This window comes from Equus asinus, chromosome 6 (genome assembly GCF_041296235.1).
Source record: "Equus asinus isolate D_3611 breed Donkey chromosome 6, EquAss-T2T_v2, whole genome shotgun sequence".
In the NCBI taxonomy this organism is placed as follows: Eukaryota; Metazoa; Chordata; class Mammalia; order Perissodactyla; family Equidae; genus Equus; species Equus asinus.
Genome location: NC_091795.1, coordinates 49,254,471 through 49,271,805, shown reverse-complemented (window position 1 = coordinate 49,271,805; position 17,335 = coordinate 49,254,471). Strand labels below are relative to the sequence as shown.

Sequence of the window (17,335 nt, the reverse complement as noted above, 5' to 3'; positions counted from 1 at the left end):
AGATAGTGCTTGTAAATAAGTTGCTATGGAGATGAAGGTGTTTCCATACCTCCATCAAGCAGATTTGGGGGTTCCTCAAATTCTCATCAACAGTTTTCTCACGTAGAGAAAGGATAATGAATGAAGACCTGGTCAGATATCTTAAATGGAGTGGTGGGCAGTGCACAGTTCAGATCAAGAGCCTGGAGGAAGCCTGTTCTGTATGTCTCTAACCATGTTCAGGGCTATGACTCTGATGACTAATGCCAGTTGTCAAGACATAAACAGGCCCAGGGCAAGTCAGAGAACTGATAAAAATAACCTAGAATAGCTCCTTGCTTTTGTTCCAATTTTCAGCTCACCCATCAGCCTTCTTATCTGTAATTTAGTCACTTGAGTAATTCATCTATCAAGTGGGAACGCCCCAAGCAAATGAGCAAAGTCTATGATGCCAGATATATCTCATATTGTAAATTAATAAACTACCATGCCAGTTAATAAATCAGTCACTTCTGAGTTTGGTTATTGTGAAAGTTGTTAGTACAAGAAAACAAATGGAGATAACATAAAAGATAGATAAGTTTAATTAATCAGAAATTTTCTGCCCAAGTCCATGGTACACCATTGCAATGAGGAGAAAATTTTTAAAAGTTGCAGACCTACATGAACAGCATCATCCCATTTTATTGGGGGAAAAGGCATGGTATGTGTACATATTTGCATATAGAATTGTCTGTATAAACACAAGAAAATGTTGGAAAGAATATGCCCCAAACTGATAGTAGGTACTCAATGAGATGGAATTGGGAGCTTCTCACCTTACAGGTTTTTTAAAAAATTGGGATTATGTATGATTTCTTACTTTTTATGTTATTTGGTATTTCAAAAATAAAGAAGCAGCTCTTAAAATATCTGGCTACAAATATATTCTTTAATTTATGGTTTTAAAGAGATGGTTTTATGCCACAAAATTTGTTTCTAAGAAGTCAGAATTTGAATCACACTGAAAATGAACTAAAATAGTGGCTCCTTACTAAAAGTAGGAGCCACTTACTTCAGCAGAAAACTGAACTGAGTCCCTCTCCTCTGCAATTTCACTTATTAAAAAAAAATTAAGACACTCTTTTTCTTATCATATTGCCTTAATAGGCAGAAGCCTGCTGTGGCTGAGGCACTGAGATTTAAAGATAGCATAGTAAGAGATGATGCTAAAAAGGTAGGTAGATTGGGACCAGTTCAGTTTAGACTTTATCTTAAAAATAGTATGATGCTACAATTTTTAAAATTCAATTTTTGGAATAGATAATATATTCATGTAGCCCCAAAACAACAACAGATTATACAAAGGTTTGCCAATTAAAAGTCTTGTTTCTATTCCTATATCCTTACCATCTATGCTCTCCTACCCCTGCCCTGTTAATCAGAGTTTCCAGTTTCCTATCTATTCTCCAGAACTGTAGAAGGGTTTTAAGCAGGAAAGTGACAGAGTTGCTTTTAAAAAATCATTTTGGCTACAGTGTGGAGCAGAGACTGGTGGGGAGCAAAAACAGAAGCAGGCAGAATAGTTAGGAAGTGTTGAAGTGGTCTAGAAGAGAGAAGAAGTGAGGTGGCTCTAAGTAAAGGGATGGAGAGCCTCTGGCAGATGTGAGAGAGATTTAGGAGGTAAAATCAACAAGAAGCAGAGATTAGTTGGATATGTGTATGGTGGGGGGTGGGAGGAGCTGGATAAGAGAGAGAATAATTTTAAGGTTTCTGGTTTCTATAAGTGGATGGAAGGCAGGACCATTCACAGAGATTGGAAGGGTGGACGAGGAACAGGTAGGGGGCTCTGAGTTCCATTTTAAAGATACTATGTTTGAAATATCTTTGAGGCGCCAAAGGGGAGACATCAAGCAGGCAGCTGGATTTATGAATTTGGAGCGCAGGGGAGAGATGTAAGCTCTAGAGAGAAGTCACTGAAGCAATGAATATAAATCTGACAACCCAGGAGTTCAGAGTGAAGAGGAGAGGGCTTACAGTTAGGCCTTGAGGAATTCCAACATTCAAGGACAGGGGAAAGGGGCATGGGCCTGAAAAAGAGACAGACAAGAATGTCAGAGAGGTAGAAAGAATACTGGAAGAGCAAAGTATCACGGGAAGTAACAGAAAAAAGTATTTGAACCTAAGGGAATGGCCGGCAGTGTTAAATCCTATGTATTTAAAATGATGCTTTAAAAAAAAAAAAAGTTTATTGGATTTAGTAAATGGAGGGTCTTTACAACCTTGGTGGAAAGCTTTCCAGTGCAATAATCAGGAGAAAAGCACGACTGAAGTTGGTTGAATGTTGAACAAGCAATAAGGAAATGGGGACTCCGAATAGAGACAATTCTTTTGAGAAAGTTGATTTTGTTTTGTTTTGTTTTGTTTTGTTTTTAAAGATTGGCACCTGGGCTAACAACTGTTGCCAATCTTTTTTTTTTTTTTTTTTGCTTTATCTCCCCAAACCCCCCCTGTATACAATTGCATGTCCTTCTAGTTGTGGGATGTGGGATGCCACCTCAACGTGGCCTGACAAGCTGTGCCATGTCCGCGCCCAGGATCTGAACCCTGGGCCGCCGCAGAGGAGCACGCGAACTTAACCGTTCAGCCACGGAGCCGGCCCCAAGAAAGTTGGTTTTGAAGGAAAGGGGTAAGACATGGTGATAGCTTGTGGTACCTGAGATGAGAAAGAGTGGTGCTTATTTGTTTAAGTAGAAAGGAGTTGAGGCTATGTGAAAGTTGATTGGGAATCTCAAGGGACCCCAAATAGCCAAAACAATTTTAAAAAAGAACAAACTTAGAGGACTCACACTTCCTACTTTCAAGACATATTATAAAAGCCACAATAATTGGTGGCTGGCCCAGTGGCACAGTGGTTAAGTTTGCACATTCTTCTTCGGTGGCCCGGGATTTGCCAGTTCGGATCCCAGGCGTAGACCTACACACTGCTTGTCAAGCCATGCTATGGCAGGCATCCCACATATAAAGTAGAGGAAGATGGGCACAGATGTTCACTCAGTGCCAGTCTTCCTCATCAAAAAAGAGGAAGATTAGCAGCAGATGTTAGCTCAGGGCTAATTGTCCTCAAAGAAAAAAAAAAAGGCCACAGTAATCAAAACAGTGCGTCATAAAGACAGACTTATGGACTAATGGAACAGAATAGAGAGTCCAGAAATAAACCCTCACAGAAATGGTCAAATGATCTTCGACAAGAGCGTCAAGACCATTCAATGGGGAAAGGACAGTATCTTCAAGAAATGGTACTGGAAAAACTGAATATCCACATGTGAAAGAATGAAGATGGACTCTTACCTCACACCATACACAAAAATTAACTCAAAATGGATTAAAGACCTATGCTTAGACTTAAAACTATAGAACTTCTCAAAGAAACTATAGGGGGAAACCTTCATGATATTGGATTAGACAATAATTTCTTGGGTATGACACAAAAAGCATAGACAACAAAGGCAAAAATAGACATATGGGACTACGTCAAACTTTAAAACTTTTGGGCATCGAGGGACATAATCAACAGAGTGAAAAGGCAACCTACAGAATGGGAGAAAATATTTGCAAATCAAATATATGACAAGTGGTTAATATCCAGAGTATATTTAAAAAAAACTCTTATAACAACAAATATCCTCTTAAATCAAATATCCCTCTTAAAAAATGGACAAGGGGGCCAGCCCGGTGGCATAGTAGTTAAGTTCACATGTTCTGCTTCAGCAGCCCGGGGTTCACTGGTTCGGATCCCGGGTGCAGACCTATGCACTGCTTGGCAAGCCATGCTGTGGCAGGCATCTCACATATAAAGCAGAGGAAGATGGGCATGGATGTTAGCTCAGGGACAGTCTTCCTCAGCAAAAAGAGGGGGATCGGCGGCAGATGTTAGCTCTGGGCTAATCTTCCTCAAAAAAAAAAAAGTCTTCTCATTAGCTGGCTATGGAAGTAAAACTTTACTCTCCCTTAAAAAAGCAGATCAGGGGCTGGCCCCATGGCCAAGTGGTTAAGTTCGCGCACTCTGCTTCGGCGGCCCAGGGTTTCGCTGATTTGAATCCTGGGCACAGACATGGCACCACTCATCGGGCCATGCTGGGGTGGCGTCCCACATGCCACAACTAGAGGGACCCACAACTAAAAATACACAACTATGTACTGGGGGGCTTTGAGGAGAAAAAGGAAAAATAAAATCTTTTAAAAAAAGAAAAATAGATAAAAGTTAGGCATGTATTTGTTTCTACTCTGTAAAATACATAGGAAATCAACAAGAAGGAATTAGATTATTCATATTTTGAACTCATTTAGCTTTACACCTATTTACTATTAACTATAACTGAATAAATGAGGGAAATTCATAGTTTGGAACTAGCTTCCTTTGGGGTAAAATACCTGAAGCTTCCAAAACATTATTAGACACAAATGCCAAGAGTGGAGCCAGGGAATTATGAGTTTCTTTAAAGAAGTGTTTTAAAATAAAAACAATAAAAGAGAAGAAAGAACCCTTTATGAAAAGAACAGGAAGGAAAATGTTGATTGATAAGAGAAAGATACCTTATTATGAAGATAAAAATCTTCTTTGTGTTATAATCACATTCCAAAGCTGAGCTCATATCTTACTATATTTTTAAGATAAATAATTATCAGTGAATTATCATAGGTCATCAAACTTTAGATTGAGGTAGTCAAGATACAATGTAAATTTTCTTTCTGTTTTTCCTGGAAAGGAATGAATTTTTGCCTAAGAAAGAGTAGTTATTAGGACATGTTGTGTAACTGGCTAGCTGAACATTAACATTACTCAGATACAGGGTTGTGTGTGCAAACATAGAGACATACATTCTTATTTTTAATATAAATCTTTGTGGGTGTGATGGCCATAGACATGCACCACCCAGAGCTTCTTCAGGAAGAATGGAGACTGGGAACATAGTTGGCTAACAAAGGTCACACTTTCCCCAGGAGGCTACTAGCCAATAACTGAGCATGGTAGGGTACTAGTCCAACAGGGGACTCCTCTGATGAGCAACTTTGGCTCAGGAACTCCCCATGCAGCCTGGCTGAAACTTTCTCCGCACACAGAGTTCAGACCAGCATCACAGTCAAACAGCTCTCCCCACCTACTTCTGCTCCCTTTATCTTTCACATCTCCCCCATAACCCTTGCATTCATACTACCATCTTGACATCTGCTTTTCAGATGCACTCTGGGCATGTTTTAAAAAGATTTCAACTAAAGAAATACACATATAAATTATGAAAATGTCAAATAATACTTGGCTGCTTACTGCCTTATCCCACCACAGCCTCTCCTCCCACTCTCAAATGTAACCATTTTCAACTCTTAGTAATTTCCCCTGTTTCTACCACCACATTTCTAAATATGTTGTGTCACTGCATTCAGGTGCATGTAACAGAAACGTTAAAAAAAAAAAAAATATATATATATATATATATATCATGACTTAACCCAATGGGTTTTTTTTTTTTTTTGGTCACAGAACAAGAAATCTGGAATTAGGTGGTCCACAGCTGATAAGTAAGACAGGTCCATGATATCAGCAGGTACCAAGTGCCCATTTTCCGTTCCTTCCCCTTTCCTGCATCGATTTTTCCCCTCTCTACTGAATCACTCCCATTAGCATACAAACAGAAATGGATGTTATTTCTCTCATATAAAAAAGAAATAAAAACCTTTTCTGATTCCACCTCACCCTCAAGCTCCTGCCCTATTTCTCCGTTTTCCTTTATAAAGTAACTCTTTCTTATGTTATAAAGCCCTAGATTCTCTCCTTCTATTTTCTCTTAAATACATTCCAGTCAGGCTTCTGCCCATACCATTAACTGAAACTGCTCTTATGCAGGTCTCTGATGACCTCCATGCTACTCCATCCAATGGTCAATCTCAGGCTTGGTGTTATTGGTAAGAAAGATACCAGTAACATCTGACTTTCTTCTTGAAACCTAGTTTCCAGGACACCTTCAGTGTACCCTACCTCTTTGGCTACTGCTTCTTAGCCTCCTTTCTCTCTCTGTTTCTCCAATCCCCAAACACTGGAGGCCCCCAGGGCTCAGCCCTTCAGCCTCCTCTAGTTCTTTATCTACTCCCACTCCATTGGTGATCTTCATCAATTTCTTGGCTTTAATGCCATCTGTATGGCTGCCTCCCAAATTTCTCTCTCCAGCCCAGACCTTTCTCTGAACTATAGACTTCTATAAAAACTGTATATTTGACATACCCACTTGAATATCTAATGGGCATTTCAAACATTAATGTCCAAAACTAAGCTCCTGATATTTCCCTCAAAAATGTCTCTTGTCAATCTTCCCTATCTCATTAAATAGCAACTCCATTCTTCTACAGAAATTTCTTCTATACCCCATGTTTGATCCATCAGCAAATTCTGATGGCTCAAAACTCAAAACATACCCAGAATTTGGCCACTTCTCACCACTTAACCACTACCATCCAGTCAAAGCCACCATAACAGTAGTCTTCCCTTATCTGTGGTTTGGCTTTCCAGTTTCATTTACCCGTGGTCAACCATGGTCCAAAAATATTAAATGGAAAATTCCAGAAATAAGCAACTCATAAATTTTAAATTGCACACCGCTCTGAGTAGTGTGATGAAATCTTGTACAGTCCCACTTCGTCCAGCCCAGGATGTGAATCATCCCTTTGTCCAGCGTATCCACACTGTATTCACTACCTGCCCGTTAGTCACTTAGTAGCCATCTGAGTATCAGATCCTTTGTTGCAGTATGGCAGTGCTTGTGTACAAGTAACCCTTATTTGACTTAATAATGGCCCCTGAGCAAGAGCAGTGATGCTGGCAGTTCAGTGCTAAAGAGAAGCCATAAAGCTTCCTTTACGTGAAAAGATGAAAGCTCTCGACTTAATAAAGAAAAAAAGTCATATGCTGAGGTTGCTAAGATCTACAGTAAGTAGACCTTATATTGTTACGATTGTTCTATTTTATTATTAGTTATTGTTGTTAATCTCTTACTGTGCCTAGTTTATAAATTAAACTTTACCATAGGTATGTATGTATAGGAAAAAACACAGTATATATGGGGTTTGGTACTATCCATGGTTTTGGACATCCACAGGGGGTTTGTAAGGTATCTCACGTGGATAAAGGGACACTACTGTACTCTATGTCTCACCTGGACTATGGCAACAGCCTTCTAACTAATCTCCCTGATTTGATCTTCACTCCCTTCAATCTGTTCCTACCACAATAGCCAGAGTGATCCAATTAAAAAGTAAATCAGATCAAGTTCCTCCTCTGCTCAAAACTCTTCAAGGGTTTCGCATCTCACTTAGAGTAAAAGCTAAGTCCTTTGAAAGGCCTAGCAGGCCCTATATAACTAGTATCTCATTTCCTCTCTGAGCTCAATTCCTACTACTCTTCTCCTTGCTCATTCCACTCCAGTCACATTGAGTCTTTGCTGTTCTTCAAACATGCCAGGGATACTCCCATCTCAGAGCCTCTGTACATGCTGTTCCCTCTACCTAGAACTCTCTAGGCTTGCTCCTTCATGTCTTAATCACATGATATTTCAGTAAGACCTTTCCTGGTCACCAAATATCAGGCCCATCCTGCCCCACCATCCCCCACACATACTTCCTATCTTTCTTGCTTTATTTTTCTTTATCCAATGGTTTTCATTTTCTTACATACTCTAAATGTTACTTACCAATCTTTTCTTGACTGTTTCCCCCGTTAGAGTGTAAGCTACAGGAGAACAGGGATATTGGTCATTTTTGTCTGTTTTGTTCACTGGTATCCCCAGCACCAAGAATACTATCTGGCATATAGTAGGCACTAAATATATATATGCCTTGAGTAAAAGAAGTCCCCTGCCCCTTCAGGCATATCTCAGATCCAGACTGGAAGAAGGCAAAGAGCGGAAGCTGAAAAGGCATATCCAGTTGAGTCTGGCCCCTTTCCTAAATTTTCTTGGAAGTCCTACCAGTGATCTGCTTTCTTTGGCCAGAATTGCTTCATATGGCCTCCTCCAACTTCAAGGGGAACAGGGAAGCTGAGTACTTTAAATTAGTCCTGTTGCCACTCTATCAGGGTCTGTTCATAAAGAAAAATGGATATTGGGCAAGTAACTAGCAATGTCTTCCATATATGTTATTTCTTGATTTAGTCATTACTTATTGATTTCCTATTATCATGAATCAAGGTTTAATTCTTTTATATCTTTTATTATTTCTTACTAATTATTATTATTATTAATTCTCCTATATCAGATCAGATCTATGAGCTCCTTTTCTTCCCTCCCTCCAATATTCTTAATAGAAACTTCTAGGGGCCAGCCCTGTGGCCAAATGGTTAAGTTTGCATGCTCCGCTTTGCAGCAGCCCAGGGTTTTGCTGGTTTGGATCCTGGGCGCCAACATGGCACCGCTCATCAAGCCATGCTGAGGTGGCATCCCACATGCCAAAACTAGAAGGACCCACAACTAAAAATATGCAACTGTGTACTGGGGGGCTTTGGGGAGAAAAAGGAAAAATTTAAAAATCTAAAAAAAAGAACTTTCTGTCCCTTGCCCCAGTTTGGACTAGCTGTTCTCTAGGCCTATGGCACAGTTATGATAGTGAGATTTCTCTTCACTTCTTTCCTGTATGAAATCCTCTGTTTCCTGAATCCTAAGAATCTTGTTTCTTGGTTTACTCTGTTGCTTTAGGGCAGCACATCTTCCAATAACTTCCTGAGAAAAGTGCATGGCAGATAGATATTTTTGAGAGCTAACAAGTCTGAAAATGACTTACTTGAATGACAATTTAGAATTCTAGATATAGAAAAAATCACTTCGCTTCACAAATTTGAAGGCCTCATTCCACTGTCTTCTAACTCCTTGTGACGCTGTTGAGAAGTCTGATGTGAGTCTGATTCCCATTTCTTTGTATGTATCTTGTTTTGTTTTTTTTTCATTCTGAAAGCCTTTTGGATCTTCTCTTCATCTTTGGTTTTCTAAAATTCACAAAATATACTTTGGTATTGGTCTTTTTTCAATCATCAGGTCCTTTCAAACTGGAAACAAGCATCCTCCAGTTCTGGGAAGTTTTCTTCTATTATTTTGTTTGTTTCTTTTCTTCTGTTTTCTATTATTAATTAGATATTGGACCTGAAACTCTTAATTTTCTTAACTTCTATTCCTATTTTTCACTACTATGCCCTTTTGTCATTCAGTTCTGCGTTAAAGGGATATTTTAATTTTATCTTTCAATTCTTTTATTAATTTTTCTATTTATGCTGTCATATTTTTAATTCCCAAGAGTTCCTTTCCTTTTTCCTGATTATTCTTTTTGTAAAAATACCATCCTATTCTTGTTTCAAGGATGTAACAGCTCCTCTTATTTCTCTGTGAAGATCAATTCTTTGGATTTAGTTTTGTTTATTGCATTGTCCCTGATTCTTTTTTTTTTTTTCTCTGTTTGTTTTAGCTTCAGACTCATAGATCTCAGATTTAGAGATGGAGAATTTCCTTAAAAGTATCATGATCTCTGGTTATATTTTTGTATATATATATATGCATTTTTTTTTGAGGAAGATTAGCCCTGAGCTAACATCCGCTGCCAATCCTCCTCTTTTTTCTGAGGAAGACTGGCCCTGAGCTAACATTCATGCTCCTCTTCCTCTGTTTTATGTGTGACGCCTGCCACAGCATGGCTTCACAAGCGGTGTGTAGGTCCACACCTGCGATCTGAACCAGCGGACCCTGGGCTGCCAAAGCGGAAGAACATGTGAACTTAACCGCTGTGCCACCAGACCAGCCCCTCTGGTTAAATTTAAATGTGAATCTCTGAAAAATTGATTGGAAGCTCGGTGTGCGTCAGCAAGCTTAACTTGGGCTTCACTTCAAGGAGCTTGGTTGGTATATCTATCTTTTCAAAGGGAACTACCAAATATCAGTATCTGTAGGCTTTGCTCTGAGGGAATAATATATTTTTTCAGAGAAGAGTCCTCTAAACAAGTTACATAGAGACATAAGCCTAGCTGCTGGAGGGGTAAAGGAGTTTGGGAATATCTCACCATTCCAGATAAAGACCCTCCTTAATCTCCTTATTTTCAGTCTAACCACCTCACTTCTACTGTTATTGTGCTTCTTCAAGTCCAGAAATTCTCTGGTTTGGTGTTTCCAGAAAATAATTATCCTATCTCCTTTGTTCTTTATACAAATGCCTCTGATTTTCATGTTTTATCCTACATCCTACTCCCAGGCTAATCTTTCCATAAGTCTACTTTTAATATGGCATTCCTCTGATATGAAAGTGTTTATAAAAGTTACAAAGTATCAATACCTTAGTGAAACATTCAAAGTCCCTGAGAATGAAGCTCCAAGTTGCCTTTCAAACTTATCACTTTGTTTTTCAACATGAACTATTTGTTCCAAATGGGCCCACCTCCTCATTACCATGTAGACACCCCACTGAATTCTCACTTGAATACCTCAGTTAATCTAATTCCTTTTTTTTGGAATGCCTCTCCTTTCAGCTTAACCAAATTCTACATGTCCTTTTAGGTCTAAGTAAAGTTATAACTTCTCTACAAAATTCTTCTTAACTACTTTATATTACATTGATCTCCATGCTTTCTCTAAACTCTCACTATCTTTTTACTCAGTGTCATACAATTTAGCATTCATTAGTGTCCTAGTGATTTCATGTGTCTATTTTCCTAGACTAGGTTTTGCTGGGGACTCAGCCCACATATTATACTTCTTCCGTGCCTCCCACAATGGTGGCAGTCAATAAATACTGTGTGATAGGTTTTGTATAAATAATATGCTATTACTAATACTTCTAACTTAAAACTATGGTTTGTCAATATTTTATGAGGAAATCAAATTGATTTTCACATAATTTGAAGACAGAAAAGATCAGGTAATTATGCTATCTGTTCTACAATTGAGGAAGTTGTGATAAAATTAGTTCCATAAGATCACAATCTATCCGTGATAGACTTGGAAAATAATTTCTGTTTTTATAGAGCCTGTCAAGTGATTCATCACAAGAACTTAAAAAGGAAACTACTGGGGCTGGCCCCATGGCCGAGTGGTTAAGTTCGCGCGCTCCGCTGCAGGCATCCCAGTGTTTCGTTGGTTCGAATCCTGGGCGCGGACATGGCACTGCTCATCAGACCACACTGAGGCAGCGTCCCACATGCCACAACTAGAAGAACCCACAACGAAGAATATACAACTATGTACCGGGGGGCTTTGGGGAGAAAAAGGAAATAATAAAATCTTTAAAAAAAAAAAAAAAAAGGAAACTACTCTCTCTTGGAACAGTAAAATTGTACCTGGAAATGTAGAATTGTTATAGAAAGAAACAGAGTACAGCTGACTACTATTTCATATACTTTTATAGTTAAATGTACATATATGATCCAAATAATTTAATCTAAAATCAACATATGTGAAAGTACACCTATCTTAATGATAATATTGCTTTTAACTAATTATGCAATAATCTGAAAATGTGAATGTGACTTAAGGCACAATAATTTAAGGAATTAAAAAATTCCACCACAGAAGTGTACAATTTAGTAGTGTCTTAAGGCTGAAACTATTATCCCCCAAGAACAGTTGGTAAAATGCCTTAAGAAATTCAAAGAAGGAAATTATTAAATATCTTCTCATAATGAAATGATTTTAGGAGACCAAAAAAAAAGAGAAATATATTTGATAGCTAGTAAAACTGAAACTTTAAATTACATTTCACACTTCTAATGCATTTCAAACTAGGAACAGGCATAGTCTGAAAAACCAACTTCAAAAGACAATGTTCATCCAGGAGATATGCGTAGGTAAGTCTTGATTTGTAAACTGTTCTGAATTTACAAGTTGAAGGAATTATTTTGGGTAAAAATGGTAAAATTTACAGGTCATTGGATCAACAACATGAACTAAGCTTTGGTAATGATACCTATAAAACCTCAGAGGTTTTCAGTTCAACAGAGGGAAAAATCGAAGCTCAGACTGCATCCTTTGAAATCTTTCATGTATTTGTAGTTGCCTAGCTAATTTCTAAACAATTGGACCTTTTGAAGAAATAAGGATCCTTTAAAAAGAAGACAAACAAGGGGCCAGCCCTGGTGGCCTAGTGGTTATGTTCAGCATGCTCCACTTTGGCAGCCCAGGTTTGGTTCCCAGGTGCAGACCTACACTGCTCTGTTAGTGGCCATGCTGTGCTGGTGGCCCACATTCTAAAAAATAGAGGAAGACTGGCACAGATATTAGCTCAGGGCAAATCTTCCTCAGCAAAAAAAGAAAAAAAAAAAGAAAGAAAAAAGGAAAAAGAAGACAAACCAGATAAATTCCATAAATCCTAAATTTGCCATTTGGCCTGGGTCGGGTGAGCAGGTAAAAGATTTACATTAGCTGAGGAGTGGCCACAGTCAAAGACTGAGATTTCAACTATGTCAGCACCAAGATCTGAAAAACTTTTTTCACTCCTTTTCCAAGAGTTAGAGAATAGTATGTTGTGGTCAACTGCTGCCATTTTAGGGCTAAATATATGAGGAAATTTACTAATCGAAATTTAAGTACATGTTATGTTTGGAGCCACCACACTGGATGGATGAACAAATGGGGACCCTAGTGGAACTTGTGGAAGTGGCTTATTTATTTTGCAACTAACAAAGGGTTAAAGAGATCTTTCTAAGAATTTAGCCTGAGCATCAACTTTTTAATTTACTGCAATATTAGAGATATTTAGGATTCATACACATACACACGTACTTTTAGAAGACCCAGCAAACAGTCCTGTCTAGAAACTGAGGAAGTACATGGATAATGTTAGGAAGTCTCTCAAAGCTCCTAAAAATGTGGGGACTAACCTGGACCTGTGGGCAAGGTGGAGGTCAAGTTATCTTGTTAAAATACATCACATCAAGAATGTGCTGGTAACAAAAGGTCTATTTTAGGAATATCTTATCAATCATATAAATAAAGCACAAAATATGACTGAACACAAAGAAAGATAAGTTCCACTGGAAAATGTTAAAAGTTTACTCATTGGTACAACAGCCTAAGAAACCAGTATTGTCAGGTTGCTGTGAAATACAAAAGTAATTTTGCATATATTCTATCATGAAAATTCCTTTTCTGAGTTGACTTAATTCAATAGTGAGGGACATTCATCTCCATATTCTACCCCACATACATACACACAAACTTGCTTAATAAAATGCAATAAAGTCTACCTTAAACAGATTGCCTATTGGGATGCTCCACTGCATATTTTAAGATGCCTGACATGTTCCAACTTACCCTGTGTGATGGTAAGGGTGGAGGCCGTGAGACACTCCCTTTACTAGGTGTGTAAGGCTAGGTGGTAGGTTTGCCCTCCAGTCAAATAATTTTGAGCCTGCTTTTAAGGTGAGTAATGGCATTGAGAAGTACAATTTGAGTTATACTAAGTTTAAAACTTTCTAGAGCATATTTTGTATTCAGGTTTTAAAGCCTGATTAAAACTTTTATGAAAAAAAATTATGAATTTTTAAATAATCCCATACTTTTGAATAGTATCCTAAGTCGAAGTTAAGAAGTATTATGGTTCTAAAAATATTAATTTAGCCTTGTAAACAGTCTCTGGAAAGTAATAATCTATGCCAGTTGAGGAGGTAACTAAATGGTTACCTTCATAAGTAAATGTAGACTAGTTTAAACAAAATAATGAGGAAAAACTAGAATCCACTAAAATGATAGTTTATATTTAAATAGTAGATTAAAATATGTTTGCAATTACTACGGATTTGATGTTGTAGATTTATGGATAGAGCCATGGGTCTAAATTTCAAACAAGAATAGTTAGATCCAAAATAAATCACATTGTTAACAAGTAAGAATTTACATTGATACAGGATACTTAATTCCATAAAACAGTTATAATTATTAGTGGTACTGATGTAACTTAAATTATATGTATGAATAGAATATGACTAATCTTTTTATCACAAGCAAATAAAATTTTTCTAGGCAAATAGTATTTTTTAAGCCTATGAAAAAAGCTGAGGCATTTGTGCATTATTTTGTGATCAGTGGACACTAATTATTATATCCTATTGTGTTCTGAATCTAGACCCATTCAACATCTAGCTCACCTTGTCTCGACTCTAATAGTGTTGTCCAATAGAACTTTCTGTGATGGAAATGTTCTGTATCTATCTTGTCCCTATGACAACATGTGGCTATGGAGCACTTGAAATGTGGGTAGTGCAACTGAGGAACTGAATTTTTAATTTTGCTTAATTTTAATTAGTTTAGTTTATATTTAAATAGCCACAAGTGCCTAGTGGCTACCACATTAAACAGTGCAGCTTAGAGGGTTCAAAAAGTGACAGCAAACGTCTTGTTATGTTAGGTCTAACTCTAGTCTGCTTGTTGATTTGCTGTTGAATAAGGATAGTATTCATAGATGCTTACTAGAGTGGTATGCTAAAAAACTTCTGTCCTATGGTTTTATCTTCATTCAAAAATATGATTAAATCTATGCCAGTAAATATCTAATACAACATTCGGACAAATCCAAACAATACCATCTGAAAAGATTTTTATTAGTGTTTACAGTATGTCAGTACAACTATACTGATTAATGAGGTACCTGGTGGCCTGTGTCAATCTGTCCAATGTTAGTTCTAGAATGACTAGAATTCAAACTATGAAATATCCACTCTTAAAAAGTTTCTGTTCATTACCTATCATAACACAAGAATACCAATTACTGCATAGCTTTCAGCTCCATTGGTTAAACATCGCAAAAGCATGTCAAACCATTTTACCTGACAGACATATTTGTTATTCCATTTGCTCAGCACACACTGACTGTTTTGCATCAGCTCCTGAAGGAAACAGAAAAAGAGAGAGTGCAGTTGGCTATATACATTGTCGTTATCAGTTAAAGTGCTTCTGATTTGCAAGCACAAAAAAAAAAACATCAGCGTGCCACACAAAGATGCAGCTGTTTTAGAACTCCTCACTGGACAAAAGCAAAGCTATCATCACCATGAGAGTTGATCCTTTATGAAAATTAAAGCTGCTGAAAGATGTTTTAAAACAGATTTGTTTGTTGCCATTTTTTAAACTTTTGGAAAGATACCTCCAACTCCTTGAGTGAGTCTCGAAGTTTTTCTGGGCGTCTGTTTTTAAGAGTCCATGGATAATCTCGTGCTGGCAAATAAAACACGTACTCTAGTTAGTTAAACACGATTTAAAAAGGAAACTGCTTAGCAGTGTGTCGTGGGAAGATTAAAATAAAACACCTCCTTAATTGAGAGGAAGTGGGCTTCATTTCCATCATCAAATGACAGCCTTTTGAAAGGCTTTGTCATAGGAACAGGATTTTTGCCATAAAACAATCTCCGTGATCATAATTTTATGATGACAACCAACAAGACTTAGAGAATCCCTGAGAAAGTTTCCTAGGCCTGTGCATCTAGTACTTAACCATAGATGACCCACTCTTTACCATAGATTTAACTTTTTCATGTAAATAAGTAAACATTCGACCCAAAAGAAATTCCAAGCTCTGCAAGTAGCCTTTTCAGATTTAAAAATTCCTATGAGTAAATGAATATAGTGAGGAAAGAGATAAAATACAAAAAGTGGTACACTGAAAATGAATTTAAAATTAAGCATCAAAGCACCACATATTAAAACTAAAAGAAAATTGAAGGAAATCCAACTTTTAACCAATTAGGCACTAACAGTGCTCTTTTTTATTTAAAGTGATCTTCTTTAAAATCTACACAACAATTCAATAATGATAAGTCTTTGTTTTGTTTTAAATACATTTAATTAAAAGATAAAATTGTTTAGGAGAGTCATAATGTTAGCCTAGACAAACTAAAAATAGTTCTGTTTAAAAGAATTAACAAAATGCTAAATTCATAAAAAGATATTTATTTTATCATAAAAGTGAATTCATCTTTAAATTCTCCTAAATAATAATTATAAATAAGAGTTGTATATATGTGTGTGTGTGCGCTTTGTTTATGTATACATTTAATATACAGACATTTAAATTTTATAGAATTGCTATATATATTTCAGCAAATTAATTTCATCTTATAAACATAATTTATGATTGCAGAGCATATGTGTAAATTTTAAAATCTACATTGCAGCTACTAATACAGTATTTTTAAAGATTAAATATCAGCTTCACCATTTAAAATAAGAGTAGGAATTTCAGCTCTACCTATATTCAAGATAAAACAAATTATATTTAATTTTAAGTCATCAAAACCATATTACATTGCAGCCATATTACATATATGACATTTATACATTTGAGAACAGAAAAGACTACAGAGAATAAAATGTTAATACTGATTACAAATCTTATTTTCTTAAAATGGACAAAACATATTAATAATTTAGGCATTGCATGAATAATAAAATGCTATCAGAATTTAAACACAGTACACTTAAATATATTAAATAATATAAATATGGTTCATTAAGAAAGTTTATGTTTACATAAGCATACATCTTACCAAAATTGAATAGAGATTTTAATGGTCTAAATTAAAAATGCCTAACAAATATAATGCTTGTCATATGCTTAAGTACCTAAACAATGGGAATTTATAATTATATGAAATTTGGAAGGAGTAACATTTGTGCAGAAAGCTTAGAATATTTTTTAAGACTGAATCTTCAGCAATATTTAAATTCCAGTTTTACAGTAATTCCAAAAAATTATAAAGTAAGCTTACATTCTGCCAGCTTCTGCTTTTCCTCTAAGTTACCATGGTCTGTCACTAATATTGTGGTAGAGGAGAGATGGAAAGAAGAAAAGAAAAGTGGAAATTATTTTTATTACCATATTTTGTATTTTTTATGCACATATATATTATTACACACGTTATTGAGATTAATAAATTATGTTAAACTTTTAAAAAGGCAGTTGGAAAAAATGCCATCATTTGGATGTTTTCATCTCATAGAGGTATTCCTTAAATTTGCAGTGAAAAGGCTTCCATAGCACAACAGGTGAGCCAAGATCCTAAGCTTGCAATCTCATCAGATAGAGAAGGGAACTGCAACGGAGCCCAGGACAGAAGCTGCTTCAGTCTGTCATCAGAACCCTGAAGTCAGCCTATTAACCACTAAGCTAAGCACACAGGATGCCCACACAAGCCCCACTTCAACAGAGACCAAAACAGGAAGTAACTCTAGCTAGAAAGACCTTTTGGCCCATCATGAAACTTCTGGGATTAACAGGATTAATCAGATAAAGAAAATTGATCATTCACTCAGAAATGCCTATTTCAGATATCAGGTGAGGATCCGGGAGGCCAGCATCAGTGGGA

At 36.8% G+C, this 17,335-nt stretch overlaps 1 protein-coding gene across 17 annotated transcripts in view; it reads right to left on the bottom strand.

Annotated features, from left to right (window-relative positions):
* WDPCP (WD repeat containing planar cell polarity effector) overlaps positions 1–17,335 on the bottom strand; it is a 390,746-nt gene that overhangs the window by 278,371 nt on the left and 95,040 nt on the right. For all 17 annotated transcript variants that reach the window (XR_006529211.2, XM_044772549.2, XM_070512039.1 and 14 more), the window contains 3 exons: positions 16,739–16,783; positions 15,118–15,188; positions 14,801–14,860 (listed from right to left, as the gene is read on the bottom strand). Coding sequence is in view for 16 of the 17 variants with exons in the window: in XM_044772549.2 (XP_044628484.1) it covers positions 14,801–14,860; positions 15,118–15,188; positions 16,739–16,783 (176 nt within the window). In the remaining variant the exon portion in view is untranslated. The remainder of the gene's footprint in view (positions 1–14,800; positions 14,861–15,117; positions 15,189–16,738; positions 16,784–17,335) is intronic.